This window comes from Opisthocomus hoazin, chromosome 16 (genome assembly GCF_030867145.1).
Source record: "Opisthocomus hoazin isolate bOpiHoa1 chromosome 16, bOpiHoa1.hap1, whole genome shotgun sequence".
Taxonomy (NCBI): domain Eukaryota; kingdom Metazoa; phylum Chordata; class Aves; order Opisthocomiformes; family Opisthocomidae; genus Opisthocomus; species Opisthocomus hoazin.
In genome coordinates, this window is record NC_134429.1 from 13,585,336 (window position 1) to 13,598,797 (window position 13,462).

The following is a 13,462-nucleotide window of genomic DNA, read 5'->3' on the forward strand; positions in this document are numbered from 1 at the left end:
CCTGGGACACACATCCCCCAAGGGAGGGAGGGACCCAGGTGTACAGGAAATCGCAGATAACTGAAGTTAAAGCTTTTGGGTGTTGGGGGAGGAAGCAGAAAATGACACACATGTGCAGGTACTCATGTGTTCAGCTTGAATCCTGAGATTCAGCAGTCAGCCCCCACCTTGAAAAGAGTAGTCTCATACAAGTAGCTTTGAGGACGTGGGAGTGGTGTGGTTCAGGCTTGTCTGGTGGTATTTAGTGGGCCAAATACAGCACAGCTGGTTTTACCTGCATTCCTACTTCATGCTTGCCAAAATGCATAGTAGGTGAGTTATTTCCCTACCAGGTTCCCCCTCCCTGTGGTTAACTCTTTGTGACTGGGTGATGCAGGCTGGATGCTGAAACTGAGATTCATTTCTCTCCATTCTCCACCTGTGAAGCATTCAACTCTGCCTATCTTTACATTGCTGCTTTAGCTTGTCCTTTTGCTTCTGTGACTGCTGCCGTTCCTTACCCTCTGGTAGTTATTTCCACCTCCTGGCAAGGCCACAAGGTCACAGCTGACCACTGTGCCTTCTAATTTCTTTGACGTGATGACCAGTAGTAGAATACCTCATCAGTTGCTTCAGGGGCTGAAGCATTAGGAATGTTGCTGTCCCAGCCTTTCTCATACTCCTAGCTGGTTATTGTACCTAGCTTGCCAGACAGATGCTTTTAAAAGCTAGTCACTAGAAAATGATTACCAGACATAAACAAGGAGTCATAGAATAGCTCAAGTTTGGCAAAGACCTCTGGAGGTTATCTAATTCAGCCAGCTGCTCAACTTCATGCACGCTGCATATACACAGAAGGGCTGTGAGATCCAGGGTAGTGTGCTTGCAAACTGTGAGCAGTGAGTCCAGATGAGTTGGAAGTGTTGAGCGGAGAAAGTGTATGGCATATACTTCCAGCATCAGAAAGATGTACATATCTGATTTGATTTGTTTAAAGGAAAGCAACTGGAAGATTAAACTATCTCACAATTGTCAAGGCAACTGTAAAACTAGCAGGACTGCTCAGAAAGCAATGTACTGCAAACCTGCTAGGGGTATATAGGGCACAGCTGAAGAAGTGCCATCTTGTAACCTCTCATTGTGAACACGAGAGGTGGGATTGTCCCTGCATGAATCCATGTGCACCTAGACAATTCTGGCAGCTTTTGAAAGGAAAAGTTATGCCTTAGGTAGGAAAATGTCAGGACTTGGTTACTATAGTCAAGAATTAAAAATGAAAAACAATTGCCTGGGAACTTAGTAATGGCAGGACGATACTGCCCTCACTCCAGACTTGGTAGTCTTTTCTAACTGTCAGCAAATGACTTGCCATGTGCCCATTCTGTAGCAATCTGTACTGTGATAATACCATGCGTAGGGCTGCTGAAACAGGAGAGTGTTGCGACGTTTCTGTGGTGAAGATGGACAAAGCATACGCATACAATATGAATGCTGCTAATGTCGAACTTTATTCATAGATTCAGTTCCTTATATACTAATTTTAAGATTATCTCATTGGAACATGTAATTTTCTAGTGACAGCTACAGATTATACCTGATATTTATGGTGACAGCTACTGATTATACTTGATATTTATTTTTTCATTAGTACAGGACATAACTTCCTCACATCAACATCTTCATTTGCCAATTGCATTTCTTGGCAGATCATCTAGTCCCATTTCCTTATGAGCCTTTGCTTCCGTTCTTGTTTACTTCTTTCTGTACTTTTCCTTGGTCCTTGATTCTTCCATCAAGGCATCCTTTGATCACTGACTTTGGTCAAACAAGGCCTACAAGCCTTGCTCCACAGCAGCGAACCTCACAGGAGAGCTGTGATCCCTTCAGACTTGAATGGAGAGGCCAAAATGTGCTAGAGAAACCAAATGACAGATACAAAGAGAAGACTGCGGTAGTGTGCCTAACCAGTAAATGAGCGTACAAGAACACTTCAGGGTGGTTGTCTCCTGTGATTCTGAACAGGTATCCTGCATATTTTGTTTTTCTTTCTCCAGGCTATGTTAAAAAGAGAGCATGTCCTAGGGACGTAGATGAAGACTGCATGAGATGTGGACCTGAACAATATGTGAATGAAGCATTGCAAAAGCCACAATGTGACGCTTGTGTGTCATGTGCAAAAGGTTTGCTTTCCCGCATGCATACCGCATGGTTATATTCTCTCTATATCTTTTATTTACACTTTATTTATATTTTATTCATTTAGAATTTCCAGCAGCAAAGATACCTATCCTTGGTTACTGATTTAGAGAGCAGAATGCTACCTTGCATGTAATCAGTATTGCTTCCTGTGTGACCTGGGACTACCTAAAAATTCTCACATCCAATGCTATCCAAGTCTGATTTCTGCTTTCTGTCGTATATTAGAAACCATTGTCTACAGGCTTTTCCAATGACTCATGACTTAAGTTGCCACTGCGAAGAGTGCCAGCAGCCTGTTCTGCTTCCTCAGCTTTTGAACTGATGTTGCTCAGCTTTGGCCCTGCCTTTGCGTTTTCTGAGCAGGGTTATCCTTTGTTACTGCATCTGTTTCTTCCCCACAGAATCTGACCTTGTGGAGAAAGAGCCCTGTTCCTTCAATTCTAGCCGTGTGTGTGAGTGCCGCCCAGGCCTGTTCTGTCAAACCCCTGTTCAGAACACCTGCATGCGATGCCAGAAGCACACTGTTTGCAAGCCTGGTTTTGGAGTCAAAGTCAGAGGTAGGAATTGGTACCTGCCTAGCTTACTTTTCCTGACCTTGGCCATAGGCCTGGACCTGATGCATTTGGTTGGTCGGTCCTCAGTCATTATTTTTATTCAGGCACCTCAACAAATGATGTTACTTGTGAACAGTGCCCTTCCGGGACTTTCTCTGATCAAAACTCCAGCACCGACATCTGCAAGCCCCACACGAAGTAAGTCCATGGTTCTTAAAAGTGACAAACTAATTAATTAAAGTTAATAAAGGACGAAAAGGGACACCTGTCACTTCTGGTGCAAAGTACACAAATTTATCTTAGAGGCAATGGGGTAGCTTTGGGCCTATGTGCAGAATTTAGAAGGCCTCTCTTTATACCTGTTGCACAGCTCTGTACTGGAGGAAGGAATCCCTCTTGCCTTGTTTTTAGTTTACTGAGTACAGTGGAATTATACATGCGTGTTGAGTATCCGGTTTGCATGCAGGTCAAGAATTAATGCCACAGGGGTGAGAAGAAGGTTAATGACTGTTTCACTGAAAGCAATAAATGCAGGTGGTACAAAAATGACCAAAGGGGTGTTTGTCACATGGAAAATGCTCTTATCTTCTGCCATGGCAGTTTCTGCTAGCACTGATACACTGTTCCCTTTCACTCCATAGCTGTGGTGAGTTAAACAAAGTAGTGCTAAGCAAAGGAAATGCGACACACGATCAGGTTTGCCTGGACCGATTGCCCACCTACCTCACCCCAAGCACTTTGTCCATGGGATTCAGCAATGAAACAAGTAACTCTGACCTAAGAAGGTTTGAGGAGAACCTGGTGACCATTGCTAGTGTGCTTTTAAGTGCCACAACAACTGAAAACCCCAGTTCAACTCCTGAGGAGAAAGCTCCGGCTGGCACTTTTCCCACCTCAGCCAAGGGGGAGACAACAACGGCAGGTAACAAAGATAAAGCATTTATGCTGTCTAGTGTGTTTTATTTGGATATATCTTTGGTAAATGCAATTTTGCTGTGTGAGCTTCCTGAAAATAGCCTACGACTTGTGAAATTATGTCTATAGATCTATGTCCAAACACATACATCTGCTAATAGTTCCCTCTCCGCCTTTTCTTAGTCTTTCGTGTGCTCCCTTTCCCTTTCTGTGCTATAGGTCTAGTTCTTTGGGGAGTGGTTCTCTCTGTGGTAGTGCTACTTGTGGGCATGCTGTTATTTTGGAAATGGAAGGTTTGCAAGAAGCGGATCCTCATCCTCAAAGGAAAGCGTGAGTTTTTAAGCTGTAATAAATATCATGCTGTTTGGTCTTCAAGTATATGCCAGCTGGGAACACAAATATCCCAAAATTTTGTGGAGGGCACTGGGGAAGAGAATGTTTACTACTGCCTTTTGAAGGAAGGCCAGATAAGGGTTCTAAGCAAACTGTTCACGCAGCGTGTTGGAGAACATGTGAGAAAGATTGAAGCAGCTGTGGATTTATGGAGGAAGATACTACAAGCTGGGTGGGGAAAGGGTAAGCAGTGGTTTCTGCTGTCAGCACAGACACTAATATTAGATGATACCTGAAATGTTTTGTGAGTATTTGTTGGTTCCTGTGATAGGGTTGGACTTTAAGTATGTGAGGAAGAGTGATTTTTACTGGTACGGACTCTGTAGCTTTGCCTTGGGTTACATGTGGGGTGTGCCTGCAGAACCACATTCCCTCTTTTATAGCAAGCGGGAGCTGCACGTTGTAGGCTGGTTGTAGACCTGTGGTTGTAGTAAAGCTGTTAGAGCCTGTATGCTCCATGATGAGTTCTGTTAAGTGAATGGTTTCTTTTATCAGCACATCTGCGTTCCATCACTTCACACAAATCTGGGCTCAGATCTCAAGGTGAGTGACTGATGGACCAGGAATTGTAATCCGTATGTCTAAGGAATAAGTGCATAGTTTTAGTATGGAACCTTATTTTATCGAATTCTAATTTAAAAGGCGGAGTTTTTCCATGCCAAACGCGTGTCTGCTGACATGCATAGGCCGGTCCCGCTGCCGGCCCTGCGCAGGCGGTGAGGCTCCGGGTGACAAGCCACTAGATGGCACTTGGTTCCCACGGCACCTGCGTGGCTGGGCCGGGGTCAGTGCAGGGAGCCTTTGCTGGAAAAACACCTGCTCAGTTTCTGGGACCACAAACGTGGGAGGCGTGTTCCAGAAAAAGTGACTGTTAGCCATAGCAACCTGTACAGACCCCCTGGGGTACACACATTTTTCCCAATTAACTAATAGGAGACCTGACAGCAGTGTTCCAGTACCTGCAGGGGCCTACAAGAAAGCTGGAGAGGGACTTATGACAAGGGCCTGTAGGGATAGGACGAGGGGTAATGGCTTTGAACTGAAAGAGGGGAGATTTCAATTAGATATAAGAAAGAAATTCTTTACTCTGAGGGTGGTGAAGCCCTGGCACAGTGTGCCCAGAGAAGATGTGGATGCCCCCTCCCTGGAAGGGTTCAAGGCCAGGTTGGATGGGACTTTGAGCAGCCTGATCTAGAGGAAGATGTCCCTGCCCATGGCAGGGGGGTTGTAACGAGGTGGTCTTTAAGGTCCCTTGCCAGGGGTCCTGTGCCGGGGCTTCACCACCCTCAGAGTAAAGAATTTCTTTCTTATATCTAATTGAAATCTCCCCTCTTTCAGTTCAAAGCCATTACCCCTTGTCCTATCCCTACAGGCCCTTGTCAAAAGTCCCTCTCCAGCTTTCTTGTAGGCCCCTGCAGGTACTGGAACACTGCTGTCAGGTCTCCTATTAGTTAATTGGGAAAAATGTGTGTACCCCAGGGGGTCTGTACAGGTTGCTATGGCTAACAGTCACTTTTTCTGGAACACGCCTCCCACGTTTGTGGTCCCAGAAATTGAGCAGGTGTTTTTCCAGCAAAGGCTGCAGGTACTGGCAGTCTGCTCTAAGTTCTCCCCAGAGCCTTCTCTTCTCCAGGCTGAACAGCCCCAGCTCTCACAGCAGAGGGGTTCCAGCCCTCGGATCATTGCTGGGGCCTCCTCTGGCCCCGCTCCAACAGCTCCAGGTCTGTCCTGTGCTGAGGGCTCCAGAGCTGGATGCAGGATTCCCGGGGGGGTCTCCCCAGAGCGGGGCAGAGGGGCACAATCCCCTCCCTCGACCTGCTGGCCATGCTGTTTGTGATCTCACCACACTTCATCTGACCACACAATGAACTGATCGATCTTGTTAATCCAGTAGAAAGTTATTAAAATTTTTTTTTACTTTTTTTTAATAAGCCTGTTTTCTGCTTATCTAGCAAGTTTAAACAGTTCATCATTTCATTAGATGAATACTAGCTGTGGTGTGGGGAGAGCAATAGGGATGGCCACAGGGGCTTTGGGGAGAGCAGGACCTCACAGTCTTGGCAGCAGCATGTTGCTGGTTCACCTCAGCCATGTCATGTAAGTGTGCCCTCAGTGGTAAAGAAAGCATAATGCAGGCGGGTTAGGCAGTGTGGTTTAGGACATGGCTAGGTGATACTTTAGAGCAAATATTAACATTCTTGTGATTGCTGCAAATTTTCTTCTAATAATTTTTCCTCTTTCTATTGCAGGTTCTGATCTAGTGAACAAAACTGCAGTAAGTGTGAACAATATTCCAAATCAGAACACTTTCCATTCCAATGTAAATAATAACATTTTTATATGTCCTCTTTAAGAGTGCCAGCCTTTTTGTTTGCACTTCCCTCTACAACACATGATCCACTAGGTGCAGCGATGAGATGTACTAGGACTTGCTACTTTCATGTCTTGGGCTATGTTTAATGTAGTGTTAAATAACGTGATGCTGCCGGTCTTCTTTGTGAATGGAGTGTTTGGTTTGGTCTTATGCCGTTCATGTTGCGTTCTGTGGGACAAGATCCCAAATCACATGAACATGCCTTCTCTACCTTCTGAGAGAACTTTGTCTGTCAGTCCCATTTTATCTTACTGCTCCAGTCACACAAGTGGGATTTGTACTCTTCTGTCTCCCTCTTTGTAGGATTTGACTTGACTGTAATACGGGTACACGATGGGTAGTGTCTGGAAGACTTTCCATCAGGACCAGCTTCTGGTTTAACAGTATAGTGTGCACAAGAACAAGACAAATATCAGTCAATGTGGTAACAACAGAAAGCAGTTCCTTCGCTGCTGAAATAATCACAGCTCTGTTTGATTCCTCCACTTCCAGTGAAATTGTAGCAACTTTCATCCTCTGAGTATTCTCAGTTTATTATCTTAAGGCTCATTATCTTTAAATATCCGTATCTGCTAAAATGCTCTTTAGACTGTTCTTTTTTTTTAGATCAGTTTGCTTTTAAATGTTGTACATCTGAACACATACAAGATACTATTTATTCTAATAAATCTGTTTGCAATCAGCTATCATAATTTCAGTGTGTCATTGCTAATTCCTGAGTTGCGGGGATCTTCCACTCTTGCTTTCATAGCAAATCAGACATGAGCAAGAGTTTTAAACTGCATATTTCGAAATCTTACTATTTTTTTTTCTTTTCCAACCTTGTGGAAAGAAAAACAGAGCTAGGAACCATCAGAAGTTTGTGGTGCAGGACCTTTAGCCCCTTTCAGATTCTGGCTCCTCTTTGAAAGGACTGTTTGTAATTAATTCTTCACATAATAGCTACTCTGAGCTTGTGTCTCCTACCTGAGGTTCTGCTGAGGCAATTCCATTTTAAAGTTCAACGAGTTCAACCTCTGGCTCGTTGTGTTCTTCCATAGCAGCGTGGTAGATCTTTCCAAAATCTAAGAAGTTGTTAAACCATATATTTTCAGTTTTGACTGTTTGACTCTCTCACCATATGACTACACATCTGTACAGGTTTGTCCTCTGATGCTTATCTCACAAGTAAATATGAAAAATATCTTGTTAAAGTTCTTCTGAGCAAATCCCTTAAAATTCTTACCTCTGACATCTATCTTTTTTGCTGATGTTATACTGAGCTTCAGCCCCCCAGAATGCAGCTGCTGCTATATTACAGGATAAGCAGATGCTGCAACAGAGCATACAGTATAAGATTAGTGGCAAAAAGTCAAAATGATGAATAGGTGGATTTACAAATGTTCATTGGCGTCTAAATTGCAGACAAGGCAGTGGGATTTACCAAAGCATCCAAGCAGATCCAGGAAACTGGATTTCAGTGAAAGTGAGGTACGTTCTTGCAAATGTCATCGAAAATCTGTGAATTTAGCTTAGAAACGCTATTTTTGAATATGGTCTTAAGTGAAGCAGGAACCTAGAATTAAGTTCCTATATCAGGTAGGCAATTTGGAATTTTTTACTCCCCATGACCATGGTGCTATGAAGTACATTATGTTATTCTGACTGGGACGGAAGGATTCTGTAGACCTGTTGCAATCTTTGCAGTGTTGTTATTACATTCACCCCACTTCTACTCTCCACTTTGTATTTGCAGAAGATCATACTGACTGCTGACAGTGGGCCAGAAGAGGAGTTAATTGACAGAACCCTCCCTTTGGAAAACAACAATAACTTGATGTCCAGCACAGAAAACGCATATAGTCCTGATGTGAGTCTGACTGATGTGACACAGAGCAGTGGAAATGCCCCAGAATGCGCTATAGATTCTCGAGTGAGAGACCACACAAATAATCGAATTGGTGAGTCTTGCTTTTTTTTTTTTTCCTTTTGCCTTTTCAGTTTTTCAGCCATGGGCACATAATGTCGTTCTGAGATTACGAGTAAGCTGCAAATGTCCAAAGCTTCTAACAAAGATTGGGGCTGAATCTCCAGAACTTTTGGCACACAAAGTCAGATATATCTGTTCATTTGAATATAATGCTTTCTTATTTTCACTTTTGCTTTAGTCACTTATGAACCTCACAGACAAATGCTCTTCTTCCTCTTTTTCATTCCAGAAGATATAAATTTGCAGAAGAAATTTGAAATCCAAAATATGCCAGCTGAAAATAATGCTGTAATACTTTGAGAGTTGTACTTCACATGTCTCAAGCTATCATTTTCTTCTCTTGGTTTCACAGTAGTAGCTTGAAATGTGTCTCCTGTATGCTCCCATAAAGTCTCTGACTGTGGCACAGGGTAGGAGATAGTCAGGCAAGGAAGCTTACTCACAGGGAGAGAATTGTCACCTGAGATACAGTCTACATGAGACATTCTGGTAACGTTCCCAACCCTGATTCTGAGGTTGTTTGAAGGGGTTTTTTTTTTATATTACTGGCACTGACCTTTCCTTACTAAATGTCCTTTCTGCTTTTTCTGTGAGTGACGGACTTGGGATGAATGTGATGGTTTCACTTACCATACCCAAATGTCTCCAAGCAATTGTGAACAATAACCTACAGTGTCTGATCTGCAGCATCCTTCTGAATAAAATGTAGTTGTCCAAGCCAAAGCAAAGGCCTTATTTACCTTTTGTAAAGGAGTAGGGTCAACAAGTTAGACAGAAGGTTCAAGTCTATCCCAGAAAATTTTGTAGCTGATACTCCGTTGGAAAGAAACTAATTTCTTTGCTGGTCCTATGACCCCAGATAATTACCCAGAATTTCTGTACAGTGCTGATCCTTGCACAAAGGCTGCTTTTAATGCAGGTATTGTTGCTTCTCAAAACAGCAGGAGCATAAACTGTGGATTCTCTATATCTGTCTTCACTGGATCCCGATTAATTGCTTCTTCTAACAGACTCTTGTGAATATCTTACTGCCTTTTCTAATTTGTGCTTCTCCTTGTAGTCCTAGCTATAATGCAGTGGCTTCATCACATGGGAGCTAGATCTACTTGATCTAAAATGCCCAGAGTCCCCTTGACAGTAGTCCAAAGCCAGACAGTGTGGTATAAAATGTGCAGGCCTTCTTTATCAGTATGTTCAGTGCTTTGATTTCAAAATTAAAAGCACCTTATGAATAAACAATTAAATAGACAACTTACAACGTGTGAACTCCAAAAGCTTTAGTGGGTTAGTGAATTCTGTGTTTTCACAGTGATGGGCTTGATCTGCATGCCTCTGATTAAAAAAAAGAAGGGGGGGGGAAGGAAAACTGAGTACCAGATAAAAATTTTGCATGAAAGGGACCATCTCTAGGGTCAGCAGTGATTGTTAACTACACTCAGCACTATTTTTTTCCCTCCTCAGAAAAAATATACATCATGAAGGCCGACACTGTTATTGTGGGGTCTGTTTCGGAAGTGCCTAGTGGCAAGAACTGTGCTGCTAGAGGATGCGAAAGTAATGTTGATGCCCAGGAAAATACAGAAGAGGAACTGGCAATGCACTATCCAGAGCAAGAAACAGAGTCTTTTCCAGGGAATGATGTAATGGTTCCCGTGGAAGAGGAGGGAAAGGAATTTCACCACCCCACCACTGCCACTGAAAAGTGATAACCCACCGAGAAGACGTGTGCAGCTCCAGAAACATCCAGTGTGACACTAAGCCTGAATCTCTGACAAGGGAGGTAAACACATAGTGCCTTAGATTGTCTGAAAACTCATGTAAAACACTGAAACACATTCAAACAAGGAGTGCTAGAATCTGTTTCATCTAACAAATGAGAGGATCATCCAAACCCTTGGCCTTCATAGCTGACATCAAATATTTCTCTTTCCCTCTCTCTCCCAGTATCATGCTGGGAACAAATTTGAATCAAAGCTACAAAATTCAGAGGACATCTGGATGCCAGCTCAAGTTTCGCAGCTTGCTTTCCCTGCATGAAGGAATGGATTGAAAACTATGTCTATTAGCTATGAAAATTCTGGCCAGAATTCTGAGTTAGGCTCAAGAACCAACAATGTTTCATGTGTTGCTTCTATTCCAGTATTACCAGTACTTCCAATTTTGTCATATATTTTGCAACATCTGGTATTTTTCTTAAGGCCTCAAATCTTGAATGAAAGTAATGACAATTTCAGTTTTCCCTAACACACACAGAACTCTTCAGTTTGTGGACTTCATGTTTCTTGAGGAAATAGAATCAAAAGGTGCCACACAGGCACAGGAAGCAGAAGGCAAATAAAACTAACTGAAGGCCACTGTACTTTATGCCATTCTTTCTAATTTTTAAGTCTGATTCATGTTTTTTGACTATTTCAAATCATCAGTGAGTATGGCCTCTTCTGGTGGAAGCCAAACCAGCTGAATATTTGGATACTGGATGAACTACGGGTTTAGCCCAGTGCGGACTCTGTAAAAAGGGAAAAGCAGCAAATAAACTAGTTTTCTACAAAAAGGAAGGACTGAATAACAGGCACAGCGGTTATTTCCTATAACATTGTTAATATCTGCATGTTTTAGAATTGCTCGTGATCATCAGAGTGACATTGATTTGCATATCTATTCTTTAAAAAAAATCTGGTATGTGGTCAACTGGCTTGTGTCGTGCTATTTTTCAGTCTTTCATGCTGCTTGTTTGATAACTGTAAATGTAATAGTGCTGACTAGGTTTTTGCACAGGACAATGGAAAATGAGCAAGATGACAAAGTGTGCCTTAACAGTCAAGAAAAGGAGCCACAAAAACAATTACTTGCTTTGTAGCTTTACCCTGGACAGAGTACTGTAATAACAGCTATGCAACTTCAGCATCTTTTGTCTTAGAACACACAAAAGGAACGTAAGGACATAAAAAACACCTTCTTGGGCCAAACTAGTAGTACGAGTCCAACATTTTATGTCAGTCATGGTAAGAGATGTTATTTAGGAAAAGCATGTAAGCCTGGTTAATATCTGCTGTTTGTATTCCTTGCAGTTCTGCAGTATCAGCTGTAACTGGATTAAGGATGTTAAAGAGTTTGTCGCAGCCTTTAGTGTTCATTCGTATTGCCTTTAATTTTAATTTCCTACTACAATCTGTCTCCATAAACACCTGTGGCAACAGATTACAGACAGTTACCATTCACTGTGTGAAGAGTTACTTTTACCTCTTTTAAACTGACCCATTACTTATTTCAGCCAGTGCCACTAGTTCTTTTGTTACAGAAATTACTGCAATACTGAGTTGTTTTCATGATTCTTGGTTGTATCCTCCTCAGCCTCCAAGCTGAGTTCCCATCTTTTTATATTTCTCATGTAAGTTACATGCTCCACTGCCTTGGCCATTTTAGTTGACCTCTTCCGCATCTTCTCTAACTTCACTACATTCTTCTGGACATCTGGAGTCCAGAACCCTGCACTGCACTGAAGAAGAGAGGTGGGCCAAGGTTTTAAATAGTGGCAGAATGATGCTTTCTATTTTGTTCTCAGTATCTCTGTAGATGATGCCCACCATTTTGTTTGCTCTTTTTGGCTGCCCTTGCACGCTAAGCAGATGATTTCAGAGGAGCATCAAGGATGACTCCAAAATCGCTTTTCTGAGTGATGGCTGCTAGATGCTAATTCAGCACCATGTACGCCTGGTTTAGATTATTTTTCCCTAAATGTATTGCTTTATGTTTATCTATGTAGAAGCTCATTTGCCACCTTTTTATGAGCTCCTTCTGGCTTTAGTTGCCTTCTATGTGTTGTGTAACTAGCTGGAGAAGTTTAGTAGAACCTTCACTGCGTGTGCACGCTCTTTTCTCCAGATCATTGATGAAGATATTGAATAGAACTGGCCCCACCAATCCTCCTGCTATCTGTTCTCTATCCTGAAAAATTACCATTATGCTGTGCTCTTTCCTTTCTGCCTTTTAAACAGCCATAATATCCTGTAACCTTGTAGCAAATCCATAAAATTACCTTTCCACCAGTCCTGTGACAACATTGTTTTTCCACCATCTTAGGTATGGAACCTCATCAAAGGCTTTCTGAAAATCACCATATAGTAGGTCCACTGGGTCTTGCTTATTCATTAAGCCTCACAATATAAGGGAAGAAATGTTATCAAGATTTTGTGACTGAAGAAATAAATCCAGATAAATTCATACTTTTCTGGAACCACAGCCACAGAGATGAAGTGGGAGAATCTCAGCACTATGGGATCTGGTCACTGACTTTCATCAGGGGATAATCTACCCATAGTACGTTAAAAACTGGTTGTAATCTCAAATGTTGTGAGTTCCAGTATTTACTTCCTGAATTCCGTTCTTCTCTGCAAGTCCAGAACATAAAATAATTTCTAAAAGCAACTACCACCACTTTATATTTTAGTTTGTCTACTAAGTCTTGCAAGAGAGGCGATTAGTGAATCTTTTCCGTGTACTTCTGTGTTTGTGCTTGTTTTGTTTCATTTGGAAGATAAGCTGCTCCTCATGCTCAGATTGAAATTTCTTTTGGCCATCAGTGTCGCTGTCTCAGCGGCAGTTACGTGAGGTGAAGAAGGAAACAGAACTAACAGTTTTTGGTTTAAGTGCTTATTGTGCAACAGAAGGTCAAATCACCAAGTACTGACATAAACCCGCAAATGCAAGGAAGAGGAAAAAAACGTGTAGGACAGATAGTGGTTACCCTTTCCTCACTTCCAGTCAGGGTAGTTCATTGTTTTCCAGTGCGTGCCTTTCATTCTAGAAAAATACAGGAACTTGTGCTTCATTTTCGACACCACCAATTTGTGCATCCACAACGTGTGACTGTGTTCACCTGGCTGCCATTGTTAAGGGGTGTTCTGCGACGCCGGCTCCTTGTGTGTTTCAGCTCTGTGTATAAATTAAGCTTTTTTACTGGAACAGCTTTCTAGATGAGCCACACGCATTGCAACCCGCTAGGTGCGTTATAGTTGTTTAATAACGCTGGTAATCTTGGAATTAAAAATTACACGGACTTCAAAGCACAGCCAGACTTTC

At 42.4% G+C, this 13,462-nt stretch overlaps 1 protein-coding gene across 3 annotated transcripts in view; it reads left to right on the top strand.

Moving 5' to 3' along the window:
• TNFRSF8 (TNF receptor superfamily member 8) overlaps positions 1–11,678 on the top strand; it is a 29,235-nt gene extending 17,557 nt beyond the window's left edge. For 2 of the 3 annotated variants that reach the window (XM_075437314.1, XM_075437315.1), the window contains 9 exons: positions 2,034–2,159; positions 2,580–2,735; positions 2,837–2,930; positions 3,374–3,654; positions 3,867–3,977; positions 4,536–4,583; positions 6,290–6,315; positions 8,150–8,354; positions 9,845–11,678. In XM_075437314.1, coding sequence (XP_075293429.1) covers positions 2,034–2,159; positions 2,580–2,735; positions 2,837–2,930; positions 3,374–3,654; positions 3,867–3,977; positions 4,536–4,583; positions 6,290–6,315; positions 8,150–8,354; positions 9,845–10,089 — 1,292 coding nt within the window. In that variant the 3' untranslated portion in view covers positions 10,090–11,678. The remainder of the gene's footprint in view (positions 1–2,033; positions 2,160–2,579; positions 2,736–2,836; positions 2,931–3,373; positions 3,655–3,866; positions 3,978–4,535; positions 4,584–6,289; positions 6,316–8,149; positions 8,355–9,844) is intronic. The other variant, XM_075437316.1, reaches the window with a different exon arrangement.
• The last annotated feature ends 1,784 nt before the right edge of the window (positions 11,679–13,462 follow it).